Source organism: Callorhinchus milii, unplaced genomic scaffold (genome assembly GCF_018977255.1).
Source record: "Callorhinchus milii isolate IMCB2004 unplaced genomic scaffold, IMCB_Cmil_1.0 Scaffold1, whole genome shotgun sequence".
NCBI classification, from domain to species: domain Eukaryota; kingdom Metazoa; phylum Chordata; class Chondrichthyes; order Chimaeriformes; family Callorhinchidae; genus Callorhinchus; species Callorhinchus milii.
The window spans coordinates 97494321-97519339 of NW_024704742.1; the positions used below are offsets into that span (position 1 = coordinate 97494321).

The 25019-nt window shown below is 42.1% G+C and overlaps 1 protein-coding gene across 9 annotated transcripts in view; it reads left to right on the forward strand.

Moving 5' to 3' along the window:
• The window catches only part of LOC103186096 (prune homolog 2 with BCH domain), a 192958-nt gene that overhangs the window by 146059 nt on the left and 21880 nt on the right, over positions 1-25019 (forward strand). For all 9 annotated transcript variants that reach the window (XM_042333668.1, XM_042333664.1, XM_042333673.1 and 6 more), the window contains 5 exons: positions 2848-3024; positions 8339-8441; positions 18765-18896; positions 19539-19625; positions 23263-23361. In XM_042333668.1, the coding sequence (XP_042189602.1) occupies positions 2848-3024; positions 8339-8441; positions 18765-18896; positions 19539-19625; positions 23263-23361 (598 nt within the window). The remainder of the gene's footprint in view (positions 1-2847; positions 3025-8338; positions 8442-18764; positions 18897-19538; positions 19626-23262; positions 23362-25019) is intronic.

The following is a 25019-nucleotide window of genomic DNA, read 5'->3' on the forward strand; positions in this document are numbered from 1 at the left end:
AATTTAAAGCAGTTTCAAACTTGGGCAAACACATTGGAGCCCCATTATAATGCAGTGCTTGGAATTCTAGAAAATTCCAACACACATAATGAAAGCTGAGTTCGCTGCTCATGCCGCCAGCTGTCTTGCTCACCATGCGCCAGTCAGTTCCCACACTAAAAGACAAATTGACAGAACTTCCTTTTTGCATGGTCAATTATTGCAGCACACCCGCACCCTCTGTTAGAGTCTCACCCTAGAACATATGAGTTCAAAGTCCCTACTTGGAGTTTGAACTCACAAGCTTGCTGACAATTGAGCCAGGTTGACACCACCTAACCATATTTATCGGTTGTTTTTAAGCACTTTTTGAGTCATTATTTTACTTAAAAAATTATGTATAAGTGAAAGCTGTTACATTTTGCAGGAGTGGTCAGTACAGACCTTACTGGTTTTATTCCACTGACCAATACAGTAAGTATTAATGAAATAAGTACAATAAATAACAATGGAATTAGAAAAATATGTCATTGCAGATGCAAGTAAACAGGAAAGTATAAGTTTAAATTTTTTTAAAACAGGAAGAGAAACTTAAAACAAAGTTTTAGAAATTACTGAAGGAGTTTATTTGGCCTATTCAGCCTATGCTGGTGCTTGCTGCTTAAATTGAGTTTAACACTTCATTCCCCACCTTACCCTGGATCCTATTGTTCTTTTCTTTGTGTTTAAGCAATTACTTTTTAAACATTAGAATGGTCTTAACTTCAATACTCATGGCAAAACATTTCATGTTTTAATAGCCCTCTATGTGGGGAGAAACTATTTTAAACTCCTCCTAAACTTTCTTCTGACCTCATAGGTAGAGTGGGAAATAAAGTAAAGTTGTAAATTATAATAGAAGTGAATAATGCAGACCAGGAGATCAGAAGCAGTGATTAAGGTTGCAACATTGCAGCCTGCCTAGAAATTCTACTCTAATTGATTTAGTGCTATTGCGTGGATTCCATCCACTTTTGTGCCTCATTACTCTTATATAAAAAGTGTTTCAGAATGATTGTTTCACTGCCAGCCATTGTATTTCACATTATCTTGGATGTTATTTGCTTTATTTATCTACTTTGGAGTGCCACCAATATTTATTTGTGTGTTTCAAAAAAAGTGTGTATTAAAAAAAACTATTTTTATCAGTAGCTCTCGCACTTTAGCAATGTCTTTCATCCATGAACAATCCCTCCCCCATCTTCTTCAATGCTCTGCTTGCTACAAACAATCCCTTTTAATTCTCCCCTAATGTTCTTTCAGTTTTTCTTCCATCCATGATAAATGTTTCAGAGTTTTTTTAGTTTAATGACCAATCATTTTCTTTCCATTTCCATAAATTACTTAAAACATTTTTGTTTATTATGAATTTAACTTGACCTGTTTATTTTAATACTTGTAACCTAGATTTGCTTAGTATTGGCCAACAGCATTGATTTCACAATCTTCCCTAAATTCTTAGCTCATTGCTTCAAGTTGACCTCTCCCCAACCCCAAAATGTAGTACAATACATCCATTTTATAAACCTTGCTTCACAATCTGTAACACAGTGTTAACTATAATAGCATTTTCTGCAATAGTAATTTAAGAATTCCCCAACTTTCAGATTTCAGCTTTCTCAAACTGTCAGTGAAATATTGGATGCAGATTGGCTGATCTTCCTCATATCTTTTTGACACATATCAAAAAAGCATTTCTCCAGTATTTTAACAACAACAAATTGCATTTATGTAGCATTTTTCATGTCAGGAGGACATCCAAAGGTGTTGAAACTCCACAAGTTAACTCGCTCCTTTGAAACAGCAAATTTGAAACCAGCTAATGCAAAACTGTGCCATCTGCATACTCACCCGTACTAAACTCCGTACTCCCATCACACCAGGCTCCACTGACTCCCTATCACCAAACAAATCAATTTCCAGATCCTCACACTTGTTTTCAAATCCCTTCATGCCCTGGCATCTCCCTACCTCTGACCTGCTTACCCTCCAATCCACAACCCGCTGCCTCCGCTCGACTGGCTCGGCCTTCTGCATGTCCCTCGTGCCCTCTATTCCACTATCAGCGATCCACTACGCCCCAAAGCTCTGCAACACTCTTCCTCTATTACTCTGCCTTGCCCCTTTCCTATCTTCAGGCCGCGCTTGAAGACCTTCGTGTGTTTTTGTTGGAGGAAGAACCAGTATTCTCAGAGTATATGACACTTTGTGCCAGAATTATAATACCTTGTTGTTGATACAGAGGGCATGTTTAATAAATTATGATTAAATACTTCAACAGAAGCATAACTGTACAAAATAATATAAGAGTATTGTGTAAACAACAGGTGAACTTAAGCACTCTTAAGTTCATTGTGTTGATTATAGTATGCTATGTATTGTTATTTCAATGAATTGAATCTTAGTCTGTCTGGATGAATGCATCTATTCATAATAATCCTTGATTTTATTGCAGAATACATCTATTTGCCAGCAATTGAAGCAAAGAACAGATTGTTTTGACTTAATGCTTATACTAATATAGATTTAACACAAAGATTGTATTTGGAGCAACAAAACTACACTCCAAATAGCCTGCTTGGTCTCCATCAAAATGAACCCAACTAGGTGGCTCAGAGATGGAGATAGAAAAACAATGGTTTTAATTTTAGAAAAAATTAAACCTTTTATTTTGATCTCTTTCTGTCACCTTTCCCCTTTCCATTTGATAATGGAATAATGCCTTGCACAACAGTGAAGTGCTTAGGGTGAAGTGCATTTTAATAGCTAAATGTTCTTGTATACTCTTGCTGACATTTATTTACTGACTGGGGTATTCCCTCATTTTAGATGAGACGCCTATTGCCACCAACACTGCAAAAGAGGAAGTGGAACCCATACCGGAATATACCGCGGAGCAAGAACGCACAGATAATCGGCTGTGGAGGACAGTTGTCATTGGAGAGCAGGAGCACAGGATTGACATGAAGGCCATTGAACCTTACCAAAAGGTTATCTCTCATGGCGGTATGTTAATTAATCAAATCACTTATGCTTTGACTAGAAACACGAGATGCACTCAATTTATGATCGAGGTGTAAATTATTGTCACTGAGGGGCTGGGATTCAACCTCTGTTAATCTTGCAAGCTAAAACCCCCACACATAGTGTGAAACAGCAGCAAGAAGTTTGCCAGACAGTGCTTTCAAGCTACAAGATTTTAGCTGGTTAAACTCGAGCAATATCTCAATGCACGTTCTGGATTCTCAAGCCTTGGTTCTTCCTAACCTGCATCTAATACTCTCCAGAATAGGGTAAGCAGGATGTGTCCCTCCAGGAAGAGTGTGTGCATTCCAAACACAGAGAAAATTGTATATCTAGATGGTATACCTATGTGGCACTCTCAGTCTGGTTTGGATACTCAAGAATTTTTAAGATACTGAAAATACTTAAGAATTCTAATGGACTTCTGTATGTGCCAGACATTTAGCCGACCAAGTAAAAAGAGAAATAGTGTACAAGAGACACACTGAATTTTAAGATCAGGGTGTAGATTGTTTTAGCTCACTTCTCAGGTGCTTTCTTTAGTAGTAGAATTAGGAAAATATTATCATGCTGGGGAAAAGGAATTACTTTTTGTTACTTTATATAATTCTGCTACTAAACTTGACTTTTAGAAAGCAAAATCAACCTTTTCAGTAGAACAAAGCCTATTAATCCTGGCATATAGTGAACTTTCTGTGAGATGTTTACTTTGCCGATAAATGCTAAGAACACCTTTGGATGTTTAGTGATTCTCCCTATGTTGTATAGAATCATAGACTATTACAGCACAGGAGACCATTTGGCCCATCGTGTCTGTACCGTATCTTTGGAAGAGCTACACAATCAGTCCCACTCCCCTGCTCTTTCCCTATGTTCTTGCAAATGTTTCCACTTCAAGTACCTAACCAATTCCCTTTTGAAACTATTGAATCTTAAGTTATTGAATCTATTTCCACAAACCTTTCAAACAGTGCATTCCAGAACATAACAACGCTTTGTGTGAAAAATTTCTCATCTACCCTTTGGTTCTTTAGTGAATTATCTTAAATCTACGTTCCCAAATTACTGACCCACCTGTCAGTGGAAACAATTTTCCCCTACCTCCTCTATCAAAACCCCTCATAATTTTGAACACCTCTATTAAATTTCCTCTTAACCTTCTTTACTCCAAGGAGAACAATCACAGATTTTCTCGTCTCTCTACATAACTAAAGTCCCTCATGCCTGGTAGCTTTCTGGTAAAACTCCTCTGCACTCTCTCCAAGACCTTGATATCTTTCCTAAAGTGTGGTAGTCAGAATTGGACACAATACTCCAGCTGAGGGCTAACCAGTGATTTATAAAGGTTTAGCAGAACTTCCTTGCTTTCATATTCTATGCCTCTATTTATACAGCCAAGGATTAATGTTTTTAATAGCTCTATCAACCTGTCCTGCCACCTTCAAAGACCTGTGTATGTGAACCCTCAGGTCTGCCTGGTCCTGAACCCCCTTTAAAACTGTATCATTTAGTGAATATTGCCTCTCCGAAAATGCATCACCTCACATTTCTCTGCATTAAACTTCATCTGCCATGTGTCTGCCCATTTCACCAGTGTGTCTATGTCCTCCTGCAGTCTGCTGCTATCCTTCTCACTGTTTACTATGTTCCCAAGTTTTGTATCATCTGCAAACTTTAAAATTTTGCTTTCTATACCCAAGTCCAATTCATTTGTGATTATCAAAGAGCATAGTGGACCTGATACCGACCCCGGGGGACACCACTGTATACTTCCCTCCAGTCTGAAAAACAATCATTCACCACTACCCTCTGCTTTCTGTCTCCCAGACAACTGTACCTTTTATCCCATGGGCTTCAATTTTGCTAACTAGTCTATTATGTGGCACTTTATCAAACACCTTCTGAAAGTCCATATGCGCTACATCAACTGCACTACCTTCATCAATCCACTCTGTTATTTTAACAAAGAACTCAATTAGGTTACGAGGAGACCTAATAGGGGTCTTCGAAATCATGAGGGGATTTGATAGGTTAGAAAGGGAAAAACTGTTTCCGTTGGTGGGTGTGTCGGTGACTCAAGGTCACAGATTCAAAATAGTATCTAAAAGAAGCAGAGGGGAGGTGAGAAGATATTTTTTCACGCAGCGAGTTGTTCGAATCTGGAACACATTGCCTGAAAGGGTGGTCGAGGCCGATTCGATAACTACTTCTAAAAACACGGTGGATGGGTATTTCAGAAGGATGAAGGATTAAGGGAAAGGGCTGGGGAGTGGGATTGACATTACATAGCTCTTTTTCAAAGAGCCGGCACAAACTCGATGGATCGAATGGCCTCTTTTTGTGCTGTACGATTCTATGATTCTAAGTTTATCAGACATGATTTGCCTTTAACAAAGCCAGGTGAACCAGGTATTATTTCTAGAAAACCCTGAAGCAACCATCATTCAGAATTTAAATCAGTTTCAATTAGGATTTTCTGCTTCCACTGAATAAATCCACTGAAACTAGATTCACAATAAATGATGAATTGTGATATTTGGTGCATTTATTTGTTGACTACTACAACAACAACAACTTGGATTTATATAGCACCCTCCATGCTGGACGGCGTCTCAGAGTGCTTCACAGTAACAGATCCTGGGGCTGAGCCAGGGAGAGGGGGAGGAAGGGACCAAAGGCGCAGGCGAAAAGAAAGGTCTTCAGCAGAGACTTGAAAATAGGAAGAGAAGGGGCAAGGCGAAGGGAGTGAGGAAGGGAGTTCCAAAGGCTGGGGGCATAGTGGCTGAATGCACGGCTGCCGAGGGTGGAGCAGAGGACTCGGGGGACAAGGAGGAGGCCAGATCCGGAGGAACGAAGGCAATGGGCACTGTTTTGATGAGAGGAGGTCAGAGAGGTAGGAGGGTTCAGAGGAGTGGAGGGATTTGAATACAAGGGTGAGGATCTTGAAGTCAATCCTTTCTGGGACAGGCAGCCAATGCAGTCTGGCAAGGACTGGGGTGATCGGGGAGCGGAGTTTGGTGCAGGTGAGAATGCGGGCGGCAGAGTTTTGAATAATCTGGATTTTATGGATGGTAGTGGATGGGAGGCCGATGAGGAGGGTGTTTGAATAGTCCAGCCGAGAGTTGACAAAGTCATGGACCAGGGTTTCAGCGGCTTTCGGAGAGAGGTATTGGCGGAGATGGGTGATGCATCAGAGGTGGGAGAAGGCAGTGCTGGTGAGGGACCGGATGTGGGGGAGGAAGGATAATTGGGGGTTGAACCTGACGCCTAGGTTGTGTATGGGTTCGGAGAGTTTTAGGGGGAGGTCGGGTAGGTGGAGGAGGTGAGAACTGTGAGATTTTAGATGTTGACGAGAGCCAAAGAGTATGGCTTCCGTCTTGTCAAAGTTCAGCTGAAGTAAATTTGCGCTCATCCAGCTCCTGAGGTCTGACAGGCAGCCTGACAGAACATCAGGGGACCGAGGGTCACAAAGTGAAGGTGGAAAAATAGAGTTGGGTGTCGTCTGCATACATGTGGAAGTGTACCCCATGTCTGCGGATGAATCCCCAAGAGAGAGCATGTAGATCAGAAAGAGGAGAGGGCCAAGGATGGATCCCTGGGGTACCCCACAGGTAACCGGGTGAGAGCGGGAGGAGAAGCCGTTTGTGCAGATGTGCTGCTGGAGGTTTGTGAGGTAGGACTCGAACCAGGCAAGTGCAGTCCCACTGAGGTGGATGACGGAGGAAAGGCTGTGGAGGAGGATGGTGTGATCGACTGTATCGAACGCGGCGGAGAGGTCCAGGAGGACAAGGAGGCAGAGGGATCCCTGGTCACAGATAGAGAGGATGTTGTTTGTGACTTTTACAAGCGCAGTCTCTGTACTGTGGGCAGGATGGAAACTGGACTGGAGGACTACTAGACCCATAGTTGAATCTCTGAAATGAAATTTACAAATGAATTAACCCAATTGTCCAGAGTATTTTGTTGGAAGGTAAATGCACATCAATCCACTTTTACAGTGAAGCACTTTGTGACATGACATGAAGGGCCATATATCAACGGCAAGGATAACCTTTATTACTGTGAAATAAATTTCCCTTTCTACCACTCCTATTAGCCAAAAGAGAAACATTTGAAGGTATCCATTGCAACTCACTTTGGTATATCCTGAAATTGCTCTTTGTGGTTCTAAATCTGTGTCCTCTTTTTCGCGCATCCACAGGTATTGTTCTGAGTTTACTTTCTCAATCCCAATTAAAACGTTGGGTACCTCTATAAGGTCTCCTCTGAGACATCTTTTTTCAACACTGAAGAGCCCTATCTTGTCTAATTGATGCTCATAGTTCATTCCTTCAGCACTGAAGATTATCTTTTGCTGTCCTCTGCACTGCCTCCAGTGAATTTTTTTGCAGAGGAGTTGTTCGGATCTGGAATGCATTGTCTGAAAAGATGGTGGAAGCCAATTTATTAACAACTTTTAAGAGAGAAGTAGATAATTATTTGGGGAGGACAAGTTTGCAGGGCTATGAGGAGAGAGCGGGGGAGTGGGGTGATTTGGATAGCTGTTTTCAAAGAGCAGGCACAGACACGATGGGCCGAATGGCCTTCTTCTGTGCTTGATTCTTTAATCCAGGTCCATCCTGACCAGACGTGGGGAAGACAAAACCCAACATTTGTTTTAATTACAACTGCTTTTTTATAAAAAGAATCATCAGTCTGCAGACTGATCTGTTTACTTTAATTACAATTCTGTGTCAGATCCATTCAGCAAACTTTGCAATGCAAATCAAGATTTTCTTTACATATTTTTTACTATGGCCTAGAATGAAATAACAACATATGAAACGTATGCAATGTATGTTTAGAAGTTTGGTTAATAAAATGTATCTGCAATATATAATTCAGTTCAACTATAAAATATAGTCATTACATTTACAATATAATCCTGTGAAGCACTGTGAGACATCCTCCCAACATGAGAGGTGTTATACCAAAAGTAAGGATTATAGGATTATAATAGTGACAGATTGGCATTTAGTGCTCTTCTGAATTAATGAGAAAGGAAGTATCCTGAACTGGTTTTACATTTACCAGATTTCCTGTTTCCTAATGCAAAAAACCTCTGGGTTATTTTGAAATGGGATAGACTCATCTTCGACTGTGCTTCGATCTCCCTGCTTCCCCCCACTCAGTAATTCTTTCTGTCCAGCGCCTTGGGACGTCCTCCCAACGTGAAAGGCAATTTTCAAATGTAATGTTGTTGTTGTTGTTTTGCTATCAGTAGGCAATACTAGACAAACACTTCTTGTTTTCTCAGGATACTATAGTGACGGACTCAATGCCATTATTGTGTTTGCTGCGTGTTTCCTACCAGAGAGTACTGGAGACAACTATCACTATGTTATGGAGAATCTTTTTTTGTGAGTAATATATCAAAACTCCTTAGAGTTGTTTAACCTGGATAAAGTCTGTCCTGTCTTGTGTTGGTAGAGCTAAGTTTGAATTCCAAAAGTGTCATGGACTAAGCCTACTTTATTGATCAATTACAGTATTTTTATTAATTAATCTATTATACTATATTGTACAGATGACCAAGTAACATAATTTTTTTTGCCTATGGTTTTCTTTATTGTGTTATTTTAGATTGCCAAAAATACCCTTGGAAATAAAATAAGCATTACATCAGTCATGTGGGAGATGGCATAGTATATCTGTGTGGTGAATGTCTCCATGCGGATCACATACCACTGCTATTTAAATGGAGATCAGTAAGTCCTCAATATGACCCTCAACCTTTAGTTGAAAGCACATTACTAAGGTCTGTATCCCCATCCAAGTCAGTTGAGGCATGAATCCTTTTGGACCCTCCACCAATTATCAGCAGCTAAGCTAGCAACTAGTACTACGTATTCCATTCACATGCTGCAATATGATTTAATTCATTACTGCTGCCCCTGTTGTGAGTGATCTTTTGCATTTGCTCTTACTGCTTTTCAGAATAAGCTAATTCTATGTGGCCTCATTAATAACGCACTTCTATATAGTGTGAATTAAGTTATAATGTCAATAATATGTGAATCCCATTCTATATACACATGCTCATCTGGTCTGCTTGATTCTCTTGCACAACGAATTGTGGCCGAATTCTGGGTCATTAGTGTGAGCACAGCAAACAGAAGTGACATCGGCAAGGACTTGGCCAACAGGGAGTCAGACAGTTTTCTGTTAGCGCAGGAACGAGCTGATGAGCAGGGAGCAAGCCGGTCAGCTGCCCACAAGCGCAGTGTAACCAGCCATCACACCCCGTTATAGCACAGACTGGAATTTTATAGATCCCAACCACAGTGGGGGCAGCATTGTGACCTATTGCCCACTAAGAGTTGTATTAAGTCTGCCCAGTCTAATGTATTGAGGATGTTTACAGCTTAGTAGAGAGAAAACTCATTCAACCCATGCATCTGAATGGCTACAAAAAAGAGGAAAAATAACCTGGTGTAATCCTGTTTTGCAACCTGTCCCCCTTGAATCTAAATATACTGATTTATAAAACATTCAAGCATTCAAAAAGGAAAGGTGATTTGGATTCCTTTATAGTTATCTACTCAATAATTGATTTTGCTATCTTTTGTTGAGAAGGATGGCAGATAGTGATTCTTACTGTCATGCTTTGAATTATGAGTATGATGCTTTTATCCTTTTTTATTTGTCTCAAGAATTTGACTGGAAGCAAAACCCACAAAGGAGTAAAAGATTATTTAGATGAATTTATTTCCATTTCTGGATGGCCTAAAGGATTAATGTGAATCCAACTAAACAGACTTGAGTGCTAGTCTATTGTTATTATTCTGAAATGTTATTAGATTTTACAGTTTTTAAAAATCTTTTCCAAATACTAAGTAAGGTTAGAATCTCAAATCTTCAGTTAGACTTGATTTAAAAGTACTTCTCTTAGGAAAAGGAAAAGCTTGTTTAATTTATAGTCTCTTCCTACTGCTGGAAAGGCAAAATCCAGATCATGTTTAGTTTCTGTGCATTTGAATTCCTCTCCTAGGTAGAATGTTAATTGTACTTCATGCTTTGAGATGCAATTCTGTCCCTTATTTGAATGATTGTTTTTTTATTTTAGAACACAGTAACATTCAATAATACTTTGTACAATTTGCTTATATCTTGATAAATTCCTGTTATTGCCTGATCCTCCTGTGTATTTTCTCAGGTCGTCAATGGATGGCACTGTTGCTGCTGTGATGCAGCAGTCACTTGAGAATATCTAACTCTGTGCAATGGGGAATATCTAACTGCAGCAATGGGGAGTAGCAATGGGGAGCAAAGCTAGGATTGGTTTCTGAGGAAACTTCTGAGGAGGGGTTCTCGTATTTTCAATTTTTCCCTCCGTAGTCGTAAAGGATTTACGGTCGAAATATTGTCTCCTGTTCAGTAGCTAGGTTTTGTTTACACAGTTGTGGTGAAGGGAGTTTCAATATTTAAGCTGCTTTTCTCAGCTAGTTTAAGGTGAGCATGTGTGGTTGAAACTAGTAGACCTCCAGTTCTTTGTCTACCTAACCAGTGTAAAGGAATTGTATGAGAGGAGTCTGAGATATCTTGCCTCTTTATTTCTGCACTTCTCTTTAGCTTCTGGTAAGTGGCTTCCTAACAAACAGGTCATGATTGGGAGCTTATATTCTACTACATTCTTACATAAGTATACGTTGACTATCAGCTACACCAGCAAGACTTCAGGACGTAACAACAGTAATAATTTACTACACTATCACATTGACATCAAATGTAAGGATAATTATTATTTTTCAAGCATCTAATTCACAGGAGTGTCCCACAAACAATTGTGGATTGAGTAATCAAATTATTATTAATATTTGAAGGGATTATTATTCGATATTCTATTAGAATAATAATTTATATGCAATGATCGTGCAGGTTCACTTTAAGAACAGTGGAAGAAGCACAAGTATTCATTGACTATAAAGATCAGCTAATGTACTCATGTAATGCTTGTTTATAGATTTAACGTCTTCAAAAAATCATTGTCTACTAGCCTAATCCTCCACCTTCTTGTATTGCTGTACCAGAGTACCTTTTGACTTTCTATTGCTTGGGTCAGGGATTTTGCACTAGTCATTTACAATTACAATCATGGAAAACCATAATAGACACTTTGATTCCCATCAGTTATTATATCTGAGTCACTTAATAGAGCACAGGAAACTCCGTAACCCATGAACAATTGGATATACAATTACAGTCATAAGTGATTTACTGGATCACATGAATAACATGATTTCAAGGTCTAATTTTACCTGGAAACTTTCTTAAATCCCTCCGTCTTGCACTCCCCCATATTCCTGCCCCCCCATCTATCCTTGAACTATACTTCTTTGAATGTGCTTATGCTCCCTTCTCCCTTGCTCAGCATCTGACACTGCCTTGTAAAGTTATCTGCATGAAGGGTACTGTATAAATTCAAGATATTGTATTTTACTCTCTTCCAGTCTGTACATTTAAGGGAGAAATCCTTTGTGAGTTTATTCTACCAATATCTGCAAATTTACTGACAAGTAATCACCTCTTGTGTGAAGGATTTACGGTCAAAGTATTGACTCCTGTCCAGTAGCCAGGTTTTGTTTACACAGTTGTGGTTAAGGGAATTTCAGTATTTAAGCTTTTAATTAACATTTTCCACGCCTATAGTAAACAAGTGATTTGCTACAAAATATGCATTACACACAATGTTTCAGTGCTGTCATGGATACTCAATAGCAATAGAATTAGTCAAATTAATGGAGTCACCAGTGAGCCATAAGATCCTCTGAGGTAGAGGTTTAGCTTTACCTTCATCATGTTTACCTTAAAACTCTCAGCCAGTTATTTACACAGTAAATGTCATAACTGGAGAAACTGGTTGCCTTATTGTTTTAAGTCAGTTATGACCCTTACTGTAGGACTACTCTTCCAAACATTGTTCCACACGAGCATACCACTTTGTATGCCAAACTGCCTCCCGGTACCTCAACAATCACAAAATTACATTTGTATAGCGCCTTTCACGTTGGGTGGATGTGGAGAGTGGGGCAAAAGAAGGGTAATTGAAGGCATGGTTGAAGAGGAGGGTCTTGAAACGGGTCTTGAAGGAGGCAAGGGAGGGGTTGAGGCGGAGGGACTGCGGGATGGAGTTCCAGAGGGTGGCAGCAGAGTGGCTAAAACCCCACCTGCCAATAGTGGGGTGGCGAGGCAGGGGGCATGAAACAGGCCGGAGCCCGCTGATTGGAGGGAGCGGGCAGGTTGGTAGGGGGTTAGGAGGTCACAGAGGTAGTGGGGAGCAAGGCCATGGAGGACTTTGAAGGTGAGGACCAGGAGCTTGAACTATATCCTCTGTATAATGGGAAGTCAGTGGAATCGGGCGAGGATGAGGCTGATAGAGTCACAGAACCTGGTGCAGGAGAGAACATGGGCTGCAGACATCTGGGTGATCTGCAGCCTGTGCAGGGAGGAGTTGGGGAGGCCGACAAGCAGGGAGTTTTCATGTTATGAATGCATGTATGAGGGTTTCGGCGGCCTGCGGTGTGAGACCGTGGCAGAGCCGGATGATGTTGCGGAGGTGGGGGAAGGCAGAGCGGGTTATGGCATGAATGTGAGGTAGAAAAGATGGTTGAGGGTCAAACAAGACACCATGGTTCCGGACTGGCTTAGTAAGATGGAGTGCGCATCCATGGATGGTGAAGCTTTCAGCACCTGAGTTGTGGAGACGCTGATGGGAGCCATTCAGGAGAGCCTCAGTCTTGTTGATGTTCAACTGTAGAAAATTAGCTCTCATCCAGGCCTTGATGTCTGCCAAACATTCTGTCAGGACAGCAGTGGTCCTGGAGTTGAGGGTGGAGGCAAAAAAATAGAGTTGGGTTTCATCCGCATATATGTGTAAGTTGATCCCATGTCTGCGGATGATATCACCAAGTTGGAGGATGTCGATATTGAAGAGGAGGGGACCAAGGACAGAGCCCTGAGGAATGCTGTACGAGATGGTGCGGGGGCTAGAGAAAAAACTGTTTGTGGAGATGAAGTGGAGATGGTGTGAGAGGTAGGATCTGAACCATTCAAGGACAGAACCATGAAGGTTGAGGTGAGAGGAGAGGCGTGGAGGAGGATAGAGTGGTCAACAGTATCGAAGGCAGCAGAGAGGTCAAGGGGGCAAGGAGGAAGAGGGAGTCTTGGTTGCAGATGGACAAAATGTAATTTGTCACTTTTACCAAAGCTGTTTCTGTGCTGTGGGTGGCTTGATTAGAGGGGTTCATGAAGTGAGAGGTGGGAGAGGAAAGAGCGAAGCTGGGAAGCAATGACCTGTTCCACAACCTTGGAAAGGAAGGTTGGAGATGGAGCAATAGTTTGAAAGTAGGGATGGGTCCACAGAGGGTTTTTTAAGGATAGGAGTGATGATGGCAATTTTTAAATGGATGGGAACCGCTCCATTGGACAGGGAGAGGTTTATGATGTCGATGAGTGGAGGGGCAAGGAGGTGAAGCTGAGAAGTAAGGAGAGGGGTAGGGATGGGTTCGATGGAGCAGGTGGTTGGTTTCATGCGGGTTATAGAGGTGGTGAGAGAGGAGGGGGAGGTGGGTTCGAAAGTGTGGAGGGATGGGTGGGGAGAATGGGAGTAGGGACCGGCGTGTGAGAGGGAGGTGTGGTGGTGGTAGTAGTCAGAAGGGCAGAGGCAGCTGAGTGGGGTCCCCTCGACTTTGGTTTTGAGGACATTCAGCATTGCCTCGCAGTTGCCATTAGAGGATAGGATGGACGAGATGTGAGAGGGTGGGCGGAGGGGCCAGTTGGTGATGGAGAAAAGGAGCTGGGGTTGTCCTTGGCCTCCAAGATTGTCTTGTAGTAGAGGGACAATTTGGCAGAGACGACAGTGGAGCAGTAAGTTTTGATAAAGTCCAGCCAGATCTGCCGATGGACCGTTATGTTGGATTTGAGCCATGAGCATTCGGTGACATGCACCTGTGCCTTGAGGGAGCAGAGATGGCTGGTGTACCAGAGTGACTTCTGTGAGAAGGAGGCAGTTTGGGAAGTGAGGGGAGCAAGGGCATCGAGAGTCCTGGAAAGGGAGTTGGTGAGCAGAGTGACTGAGGAGGATGGGTCATTGGGATAGGAAGTCCAGAGGGTGAGGCGTTCAGATGATTCCAAAGCAGTGTAGAGGGAGGGGGGAAGATTTTTGTCCAGATTTGGTAGGAGATGGAGGTGTTGGGTGGCAATGGGGAGAGGGATTGAGGAGTTAAGGGAGATGAAGTAACCAAGATAAAGTAACCGAGGTATCTTTGTCGGTGATGGTGAGGTTCGAGACAGTGAGGGTCTGGGTGATCATCAGGCTGAGGGGCTGACCGCGGACCTGGAGAGTGGATGAGGAGGAAAGAGAAGTCAGCAGTGGTAGAGCAGGAGGGAGTGAAGTGAAGATTGAAGTCATCTAGGATGAGGAAGCGTTCGGAGCAGAGGGAGAGGGAAGATAGGAGGGTGGAGATACCAGGAAGGAAGGTGGGGAGGGCTTGGGGTGGGGGCGAGTGGTTAATAAACGAGGAGAATTTTGAAGGAAAGGCTGGGGGGGGGGGGGGTGATAAAAGGAAAGGTGCTCAAAGGAGGGGAAAGTTTCTGAGGAATCTTCAGGAGATGAGAGCCACATCGCCACCATGGCGGTTAGGTTGTGGGGTATGATGGAAGGTGCAGCTGGGTGGTGTGGACAATGTCGGGGTAAGGTGGTGCCTGGAGTGACCCAGGTTTCGGTGAGGGCGAGGATGTCGATCTTTTCATTGACAATCAGGTCTTGGATGGTGAGAGTTTTATTGGAGAGGGAGTGGACATTTGTAGGCCAATGCGGAGGGAACAGTTAGTGGTGAAATGTGGGGGACGAGGAGGACAAGGGGGTGATTGACAGGAAGGGTGGGGATGTGGATGAGGGAAGAGAGGTTGACACTTGGGGTCAGAGACCGATGGGCCTTGTGGTGAGAATGGGGGATAGGGCAATCAGAGTGGCTACTGTTGGACAGACAGCGGGGTCTGCCGCCAAGGGCCCTACAGAGGATTTGCCTCATCTGCCTGTTCAGGTGAACGTTAAAGATTCCATGGCACTATTTGGAAAGAGAAGGCGTTTCTCCAAGTGTGTTGGTCAACAATCCCCCAAATAAAATTGTTCATTCATCTCCTGGCTGTTTGTGGGACATTGTTTTGTTCAAATTGGCTGTCGCGTTTGGCTATAAAATGGATACTCATTACACTTTAGAGTAAAATCCTGTTAAGCACTTCAAGATTTCTCACAGATGTGATAAGGCGCTATATCAAATTCAGTCAGTTTAGATTGTACATTGGTTTATCTAAGTCAAAATATTACTGAAGTAAAATAGGAGCGAACAGATTTAAGAACTTATAAATGGGTATTAAAATATTTGATCATTGGCATTAATGGAGTGAAAGATATATCTTAGTGCAAGCTGGATGGAATCCAGCCAAGCCTAATTTTGTGAAAGTATACTCTCTGCTCCCTCTAATTGAATGAATTCCATTAGTCTCAATTCATTACCTATTGGGAATGAGTCCAATGTAGGTCCAAACCTCCTCTGCTTCAAAGGTGTTTTACAACAACAACGACAAGATTCCATTTATTGAGCGCCTTTCACGTCGGGAGGACGTCCCAAGGCGCTGGACAGTTGGGTCAGGACCCGAGCAAGGGGGGAAATGGTCAGGGTGAGGGGAGGGAAGGGAGGGAGCGAGGAGAGGGTAGAGAGTCGAGAGGGGAGCTGAAGGCACGGTCAAAGAGAAAGGTCTTGAGACCGGCCTTGAAGGAGGAAAGGGAGGAGGCAAGGCAAAGGCACCGGGGGATAGATTTCCAGAGCCTCAGGGCTGAGAGGCTGAAGGCCCGGCCACCGATGGTAGGGCGGTTGGGGCGGGGGATGTGGAGCAGACCGGAGCCAGAGGAATGGAGGGTACAGGCAGGTAGGTAGGGGGATAGTAGGTCGGAGAGGTAGGAGGGAGCAAGGCCGTGAATGGCCTTGTAGGTGAAGGTGAGGATCTTGAATTTGATCCTCTGGGGGATGGGGAGCCAGTGGAGGCGAGTGAGGGTGGGAGTGATGTGGTCGCGAAGCCTGGTGCGGGACAGTACACGAGCTGCAGAGTTCTGAATGACCTGCAGCTTGTGGAGGGATGTGCTGGGAAGGCCGGCGAGGAGAGAGTTCCCATAGTCCAGCCTTGAGGTGAACCACAATTACCACAATTTTTCAATATTACTTCGAGGATTTATGATGATTTGAAAGTAAAATGCTACATAGAGTCAGTTTTAGGTTTATTAGACAGATACTCCGATATCATCACAGAACGGAGGGAAAACAGTTGTTTCCCAGCAATGCCACAATGCCGCATTATCCAAAACTGTAGTGTCCATTTTGATCATCACATCGCTCCCTCACATTCAGTCCCTCACCGAGATTGCTTTTCTCCCTCCATCTGCCACATTGACCTCCTCAACCCCTATCACTGCTGAAAACCTTATTCAATGATTTGTTTACCTCCCGCCTAGACTTTTCGAATATACTCATTGATTGTTTTCCTAGCTGCACCATCTACAAACTCCAGCTAATCCAAAACTCCACCATCCACACCGTCACACTCGCCCAACTCTGCATGCCCATCATCCCAATCTACACTAGGCCTCACTGCCTCCTGGATTCTAAACAGAACAACTTCCAAGTTTCTTACCTATAAATCCCTTCACACTCCAGCATCTCTCTAACTTTGTGATCTTCTCTTACCCAGTCTTCTGCTCGCATCCTTCCACTTGGCTAAATTGGACTTGCTGCATGGCGGCTGAGCCTTCAGCTACTTCGCCTCTAAACTCTGCAGCTGCCTCCATTTTGCCTGCTCTGTTTTTAAATCCCACCTCTTTGATGTGGCTCATGGTCACCTTCCCCTTTCCTCATGTTCAGTGTCTGACCCCATTCTTGTGAAGCACTCCCAGATGCTATCCTACGGGAAGAGTGACACATAAATAAAAATATATTTGTTAGTGTCGTTATTAATCCCATAGTGAGAATAACATTTCCTACAGTTGAATGTGAACAAGACTGAGGCCCTCCTGATTGGCTCACGCCAGCGCCTCAGCACCTCAGGCTCTGGCAGCATCAACCTCCATGGCTGCACACTACAACTCACCAGCCAGTCAGGAACCTCGGTGTCTTATTCAACCCTCACTGTCTTTTCTCCCCCACATCCAAGCCATGACCCGCTCTACCTTCCCTCACCTCCATAACATCGCCTGACTCCGCCACTACCTCACCCCTCAGGCCGCTGAAACTCTTGTTCCTGCCCTCATCACCTCCAGGCTCGACTATGCAAACGTCCTGCTTGTCGGCCTTCCCAACTCCTCCCTCCACAGGCTGCAGATAATCCAGAACTCTGCAACCCATGTCCTCTCCCGCACCAAACTTCGTGACCCCATCTCCCCCACTCTTCCCCAACTCAACTGGCTCCCTATCCTTCAGAGAATCCATTTCAAGATCCTGGTCCTCACCTACAAAACCCTCCATGGCCTCGCCCCACCCTACCTCTACGACCTCCTAACCCCCTACCAACCCGCCCGTTCACTCCGCTCAGCCGGATCCGGCCTGCTCCACGTCCCCCGACCCACCCGCTCCACCATTGGCGGGAGAGCCTTCAGCCATTCTGCCACCAACCTCTGGAATTCCATCCCCCAGTCACTCCGCCTCGTCCCCTCCTTAGCCTCCTTCAAGTCCCACCTCAAGACCCTCCTCTTCGACCATGCCATTGGCCACCCCACTTCCCTTTCCCTCCCATCTCCCGCCCTGATCCCAGCTTGGGTCTGAAATGCTGTACTTGGGACGTCCTCCCGATGTGAAAGGCACTGTACAAATGTACAAATGTTCCTCCCTTTCCTCCTTCAAGGCCGGTCTCAAAACCTTTCTCTTTGACCGTGCCTTCAGCTCCCCTCTCGACTCTCTTCCTCCTCCTCGCTCCCTCCCTTCCCTCCCCTCACCCTGACCATTTCCCCCCTCCTCTCTCCCTCCCCTCCCCTCACCCTGACCATTTCCCCCCTGCTCGGGTCATGACCCAACTGTGCAGCGCCTTGGGACGTCCTCCTGACGTGAAAGGCGCTCTATAAATGGAATCTTGTTGTTGTTGTTGTTGTAATCTTGTTGTTGTTATTGTTGTAACCCCTTCCCGTCCAAGTAACACAAAAAGTCATAGCGCATTAAACATTAGAAAAGATCTAATAGCTATAAAGAATAAATATGAGTGGCAAAATAGTTTTCTAGAAAGTGTGACCTATATTTAGTGTGCTGATCCTTATCCATTCTTGTATGTCAATATATTGCAATATAATTAACTTTTTCAAAAGATGATTACTTCATCTATCACTTGGCAGTTTCTTTAGTAAACATAATTACATTTTGACTTATGACAATGAGCATTATTTCAGTATGTGTGCTGCCTCTAAACTAGTAGTAGCTGACAGTCTTCATGAAAGACCTGAAGTTGTAAAACGGTTGTTATTGGTAAGTTTTGTATTTTTGACTTCATTGCTTTAGTTGAAACCAGTTAGTGTTTTATTTGATGTGTTATTAACATAAGATATTTGAGTGTTATTTCAATGAATCTGACAGAGCTGAAATCACTATCTGAATGCTGATTTGTAAAGATCTGTAATATAAAGCTCTCTTTCTCTTTGGGGACAGGTATGTGATTAGTACTTTGGAGCTCCTGGTAGCTGAGGACTACCTGATAGTTTATCTGAATGGAGCGACTCCACGAAGGAGAATGCCAGGATTTACTTGGATGAAAAGGTGCTATCAGATGATAGATAGAAGGTGAGTAAGCTTTACTGTAAGCACCCAGATCAACTGCTATTGTACCCACTAAGGGAAGGATTATTCCTCTCCAACCCTCCCTTCAATCTCAGATTCCTAATTTATAAATGATTCATTCAGTTATAAAGTGAAAACCTGTTGAAATGCAACTTGTAACTTTCTGTAATCGTCTGGCCATCTGAAATACAGAACTGGTTGGTTCTCAATGTGAAGCAAAGGCTTGTTGGATGCTTATTTTAATATTTGTATTCAAACTCATTACAGTAAATGAATCTCCTCCGGTATGGACTGCCCTTTTCACTTTGAACCTAACCAATTTTCAACACTTTGTTTTATTTATGTGTAAAATTTTACCTTCAATGGCTTTGTTTTACTTTTCTTTCTTTCTTGTGGTTTATTTACAGTTGTGTGGTTGTGACTCTGTGAATTTAGCAAATCTAACCTTGATTTTCTTGAAAAGAAAAAAATAATGAATTACAAATAATTATAAGTATTAGAGTAAACCTTTTTTATATATAAATAATGAAAATTGCAATACATAACTGGATTTTAACAGCAACACCTTTTTTCCTTTTGTAATTAAGAACAGCAATTGGTTTAAGTGTAATTAATTTATACTAATTGGGAAACTTCTAAACACAGGCTGAGGAAGAACCTGAAATCATTTATAATTGTGCATCCATCGTGGTTTATCAGAGCGATCCTTGCTGTTACTCGGCCTTTCATTAGGTAAGTGTTATTCTTTTATTTGCTACTGAGAATTAGATTATTGATGCTGACTGTATAAAATTAAATATTCACTTATAAAATATTCCTTTATAAAAGACATGTTTAATATGCTCTGTGTATCTTTATACTTATTCTTACAGTAATAATATTAATCCTTGCACAGGATTTACTGTGAAGTGATGTGACTGAATATTTGTGGGTGAATGCGGCAGTCAATTTGCACACAGTGATGTCTCAAAAACAGTTATGAAGTGAAGGACCAGTTTTATTTTGGAGGGATTGTTGGCAACTGGGAAAAAACTCCCTTCTTTTTTAAAATAATGCCATAGGATCCTTAATGTCTCCCTGAAGAAGCAGACGGGATCTCAGTTTAACATCTCCGAAAAAGAACGGCACTTCCACAATGCCACACATCCCTGCAATTTCATTAAGTGTAATCTTTGACAATGCGAGATCAAGTCCCAAAGTGGGGCTTGGAACACACAACCTTCTAACTCAGAGGTGAGAGTGCTACCACTGAGTCAGGTTGATGTCTCGAAAGGCTAGACAATTTTTATTGACACTGCAAGTAGAAATTCCATCAAAGTGAAGTTAGAGTATTTAAGGCATTATGTGAGTGATCCATATGTAGTTACTTTTCTCCAGTTGAATGTCAATAGGACAGAGCTTTGGCTCCATTCATTGCTTCTTGCCTCTGGCATTGACAGCATCAAACTGTGTGGATGCACACTCCACCTCACAAGAGGAGCTAGTGTGAAATCTTAATGTCTTGTTTTATTCCCAACTGTCCTTTAAACCCCGCATCCATGCTTTGACTCGCTCAGCTTGTCCCTGCCTCCATAATATTTTCCTTCTCTGCTACCACCTCTCCTGCTGGCCGCTGAGACCCTTATCCAGGCACTTATTACATTCACATCGTTTAATTGCACACAACCTTTACTGATTTGTGGAATATTTAGGGGTGTGTGTGTGTTGTTGACTGTTGGTTCAGATCCAATCTTCACCTCACCTCGTGCGTAAATATTGCTAAGGTATTATGTGGAGTCCTGTAGCTCAGTGGTTAGAGCATTCGCTTTGCAAGTGAGAGACCTGAGTTCAATTCCAGGCAGGGCGAAACCTTGGTCAAGTTTCCTTACTCCACACGCCTAATAATAACCCCTCCAAAAACAATAATAAAATTGGTCATTTCAATCTACGACTGTTTGTGGGACATTGCTGTGCGCAATTGGCTGCCGCGTTCGCCCACAAATATACAGTCAATTCACTTTACAGTGTTCTGTGAAGCGCTTTGGGACGTCCTCCTGACGTGAAAAGCGCTATATCAAATGTAAGGATTATTATTATTATTATTAAGGCGTGAGTGACCCCAAAAATTTGGTTATTCAATCCTGTTTGAGGGACACTGCTGTGAGCAATTGGCTTCCGCGTTTCACCCACAAAATACATAGCCAATCCACTTTAAAATATATTCCTTGAAGAGCTTTGAGAAGTCTCAATGACACCAAAGGCACTATATCAAATGCAAGGATTATGTTTCATCAGGTCTTGGTTTGACTACCCCAATGCTCGGCTCTCTGGGCGACCTAACACTTTGCTCCAAAAGCTGCAGACCATCCAGAACTCTGCAGCCCATGTCGTTTGCCACACTAGGCTGAATGAGCATATCACCCCTCCCCTTGTCCAGCTCCATTGGCTCCCCATTCTCCCAGCAGATCGAGTTCAAGATCCTCGTCATTGCCTTCAAATCCTTGTATGGGCTTGCCCCATTCTATCTCTGCCACCTCCTCAAACTGTACCAACCCAGCTGTTCCCTTCGCAGCAAGCACCATCCTGCTTCATGTTCCCTACCTTATCATCACTCATCTCTGAAACTCTGTTGTGCAGTCCTTCCAACTTGCCCCCTCCCTCACCTCTTTTAATGGTCCATCTCAAGAACTTGACCATTTTTGACCATGCCTTCGGTCATCTTTCCCCTCCCTACCCATCTCAGCTCCCATCCCAGCTCAGGTACCAAGCCAGGTCTGACAAGCGCTTTGGGACATCATCCTGACATGAAAGGCAATATATAAGTGTAAATTTGTATTTTCTATTGTAAGTGGATTTGGATTTAGTTGGACAGTTGACTGACATGTGGAACTCCATCACGATGCTTAAGGCTGTTAGCTCTCTCCATGATTACATTGAAAAATGTCCCCATCACATTCAGTTGCACATCATCATCATTGATTATAGCTTAACCTCCACAGTGGGTAATTCTTTGATTGATGGTAAAGTTTCCAGGCCTTGGCTGTGAGTGTAATATTGTGATCTCAACATAAAAATCAAAGAAAAGCCAGCGTACTGCTAATTGGGAAGTTCAAAGCTAGATGGTTTCAGGCCCAACTATTGTGACACTGTTGGAGGGGCAGGGCACACCCACAGACTGCATGAAATCTTTAGCTATTGCAGAGTGGAATTTACAATAATGTGATAATACGCCTAATAATAATCCCTCCAAAACCAAAAACAATAATAAAATTGGCATTTTCAATCTACGACTGTTTGTGGGACATTGCTGTGCGCAATTGGCTGCCGCGTTCGCCCACAAATTTACAGTCAATTCACTTTACAGTGTGTTCTGTGAAGCACTTTGGGACGTCCTTCCGACGTGAAAAGCGCTATATCAAATGCAAGGATTATTATTATTATAATTAATGCTGTCAGTTCCTGATGTGAGTAAAAATACTAAGGGATTAGTTCTACCATTATTATAATAATAATAATAATCCTTGTATTTGATACAGTGTCTTATCACATATTCGAGATGTCTCAACATGCTTTAAATATGAATGTGAATTATCTTAGAATTCAGACCAAAGTGAGCGGGGGAGAGAATGAGAATTGATTTGGATTCCTGATGCAGTGACTCCTGGTGTAACACAGGTCTGGGTCAAGATGACAGGATCAGCATTGGTTTTGGTACCTCCATCCTCTTCACAATAAAAAAAACTTCAATGTTACTGTCTATGTTCACCTAAGTACAATGGCCACATTGATGAAGTATGGGAGGACCTTTTTTGAAGAAGACCAGCAGCAGATTATGATATTGCTCAAAAGGTCAAGATAACTGGCTAATTTGTGCTGAATACATCCCATACCTGTGATAGTATCATGGAACTCAGGATTTGAGAGAGTTGGATGGGTTATGTGCATTCAAGTACACTTGAAATTTGGTCATCCAAATATAATTTGTTGATGTCAATGGTATTGACAATTTGTGCTAGTCTACAGAACACGCCGCCAAATAAAGTGAGTCATTGATTAATTCTGAATCTTTTTCGTGTACAGAATCGTTTTCTGTGGTAGTGCTTCATGGGGATAAATGCCATCAATATTTTTTGCACAGTAATACCTCATTATCTTGTTACTTTTATATTTTCCTTTCAGGATTTATACTGAACTCGCGCTATTCTGAATAAACATGAAAGACGGAGAAAGGGTGTGTGTGAAAAGTGGGGAATTAATATACATGGAATAAAGCAAACTAGTTTTTTAAAAATTTGAACAGCGTATTGCAGGGAGAGGCTAATAATATTATGTTTGTCCTCTTGGTGGATAACAGATCTACATAGTAACTCTCTTGACTGCTTCTCTTCAGTTCAAAGTTCAGCAGTAAGATAAGATACGTCAGTAGCCTGACTGAGCTGGAGGAACTGATTCCAATGCAACATGTTCAGATTCCAGAGGGCATCAGGAAGTAAGTAAAGTATTTCCCATTCAATAGCAACTAGTCACATGGTATATTCTAACCAGATATAGAAATCTTTAAGATAGAATGAAGTTCTTTTTATTTTCTTTTAAAGTTTTTGGTGATTAGATTTTACCAGCTTCTGTTTATCAAATAAGATGTAATCTCCTGCCTTGGTTAAAATGTGATCAGAACTGCATTCCCTTACCATGAAGTAAATTGTATGTCAAAGACATCAATGGTATTGGTTTTGCTTCCTTCATACAGTATTTCCTGTTTTATTGATCCGAATGAATTTGTTTATTTTGTAGGAGAACTGTTTCTGGTGGTAAAGTTATTCATTCGGCTGTTGACTAATATTTCTCATTATTTAATTGCTTTTCAATACTTTTATTTAGCTGTGTCATCTTCTAGACAAACTCTTATTTGTCTCTGTATAGTGGCTTTCTCCTATTTCAAAAGTGAATTGGATATTTACTTGAAAAGAAAAAAATTGAAAGGATATATGGAATAAAGGGCGGAGAGACGGACTAATTGAATAACTCTTTCAAAGAGATGGCACAGGCATGATGGGCTGAATGGCCCATGTAGATTCTATGATCTTATGTCATAAGTGAACAAGGTCATTGTGGATTACTAGCTCTTATCTAGTTGAATACATTGATTCAAAGCTCACTGTTATGCTTTTACTTCTATAAAACTTATTGCGTGAAGCAGAATTTATTCATAACCTTTAAGACCACAGCAACCTTGTTTATCCAAAGTTCTTACCAGACTACCTAAATAATTCAGCACAGTGTGCTTGGGTAACAGGAGTATGAAATAACTGAACAATTTTAAAAGTAACTATTATAAATTCATACATTGATCTTGTAATTGAAGGGTGCTTTTTCCATGAAGCTTTTAAAATGCATAATTTGGGGAAAACAGGATAGCAGCCAGCCACAATCCTTCATTATGTTTGTGCACTGGGTTATTCTGCCATGCAATGACACTGCAGGGGTTTTCTTTTCGCAATTGGAATACATTCCTAGTCTCTGGTGATGTTCGCTGTCTCTGATGATGTTGATCCAAAGCAAAAAGAAAAGTCAGAGTATCAGTCAACTTACACTCAAAGCAGTAATGGATTACATGCAGTTCAGTGAAGAAAGCTCTTTGGATGTTTTAATCTCAACCTTCTAGAATAACAAATAGCATCACTTTTCTTAAACATGTCGATTGTTTTTCATAACCTGGTCTATCTGTTGATTACACTGGTGTGCATCTTAAATTGCTTTTAACATACTTGAAACCTGAGCTACTGTTGCATAGATTACTTGGAATTTACAGCACCAAAGCAGGTCACCCGATCCAATGCTGGTGTTTATACTCCAAATGAGCCTTCATCCATCATAATGTTCCACTCACTGCCCTACCCTACCATTCCCCCAACCCCCGCCATACCCCTCTACTCCCTTCAATCTCATGTATACATCACATTTCTCTTAAATGTACAGATGCTCTCTGATACAACTTCCAGGTTCTCACCACCCTCTGTGAAAAGAATATCTTCCTAAAATCTCTTTTAGATCTCTTAGTGGCTATCTTATATTTATGCTGTCTTGTGATGGTTTCACCAACAAGTGGGAACAATTTATTCACTTTTACCTTATTATTTTCTCCCACAA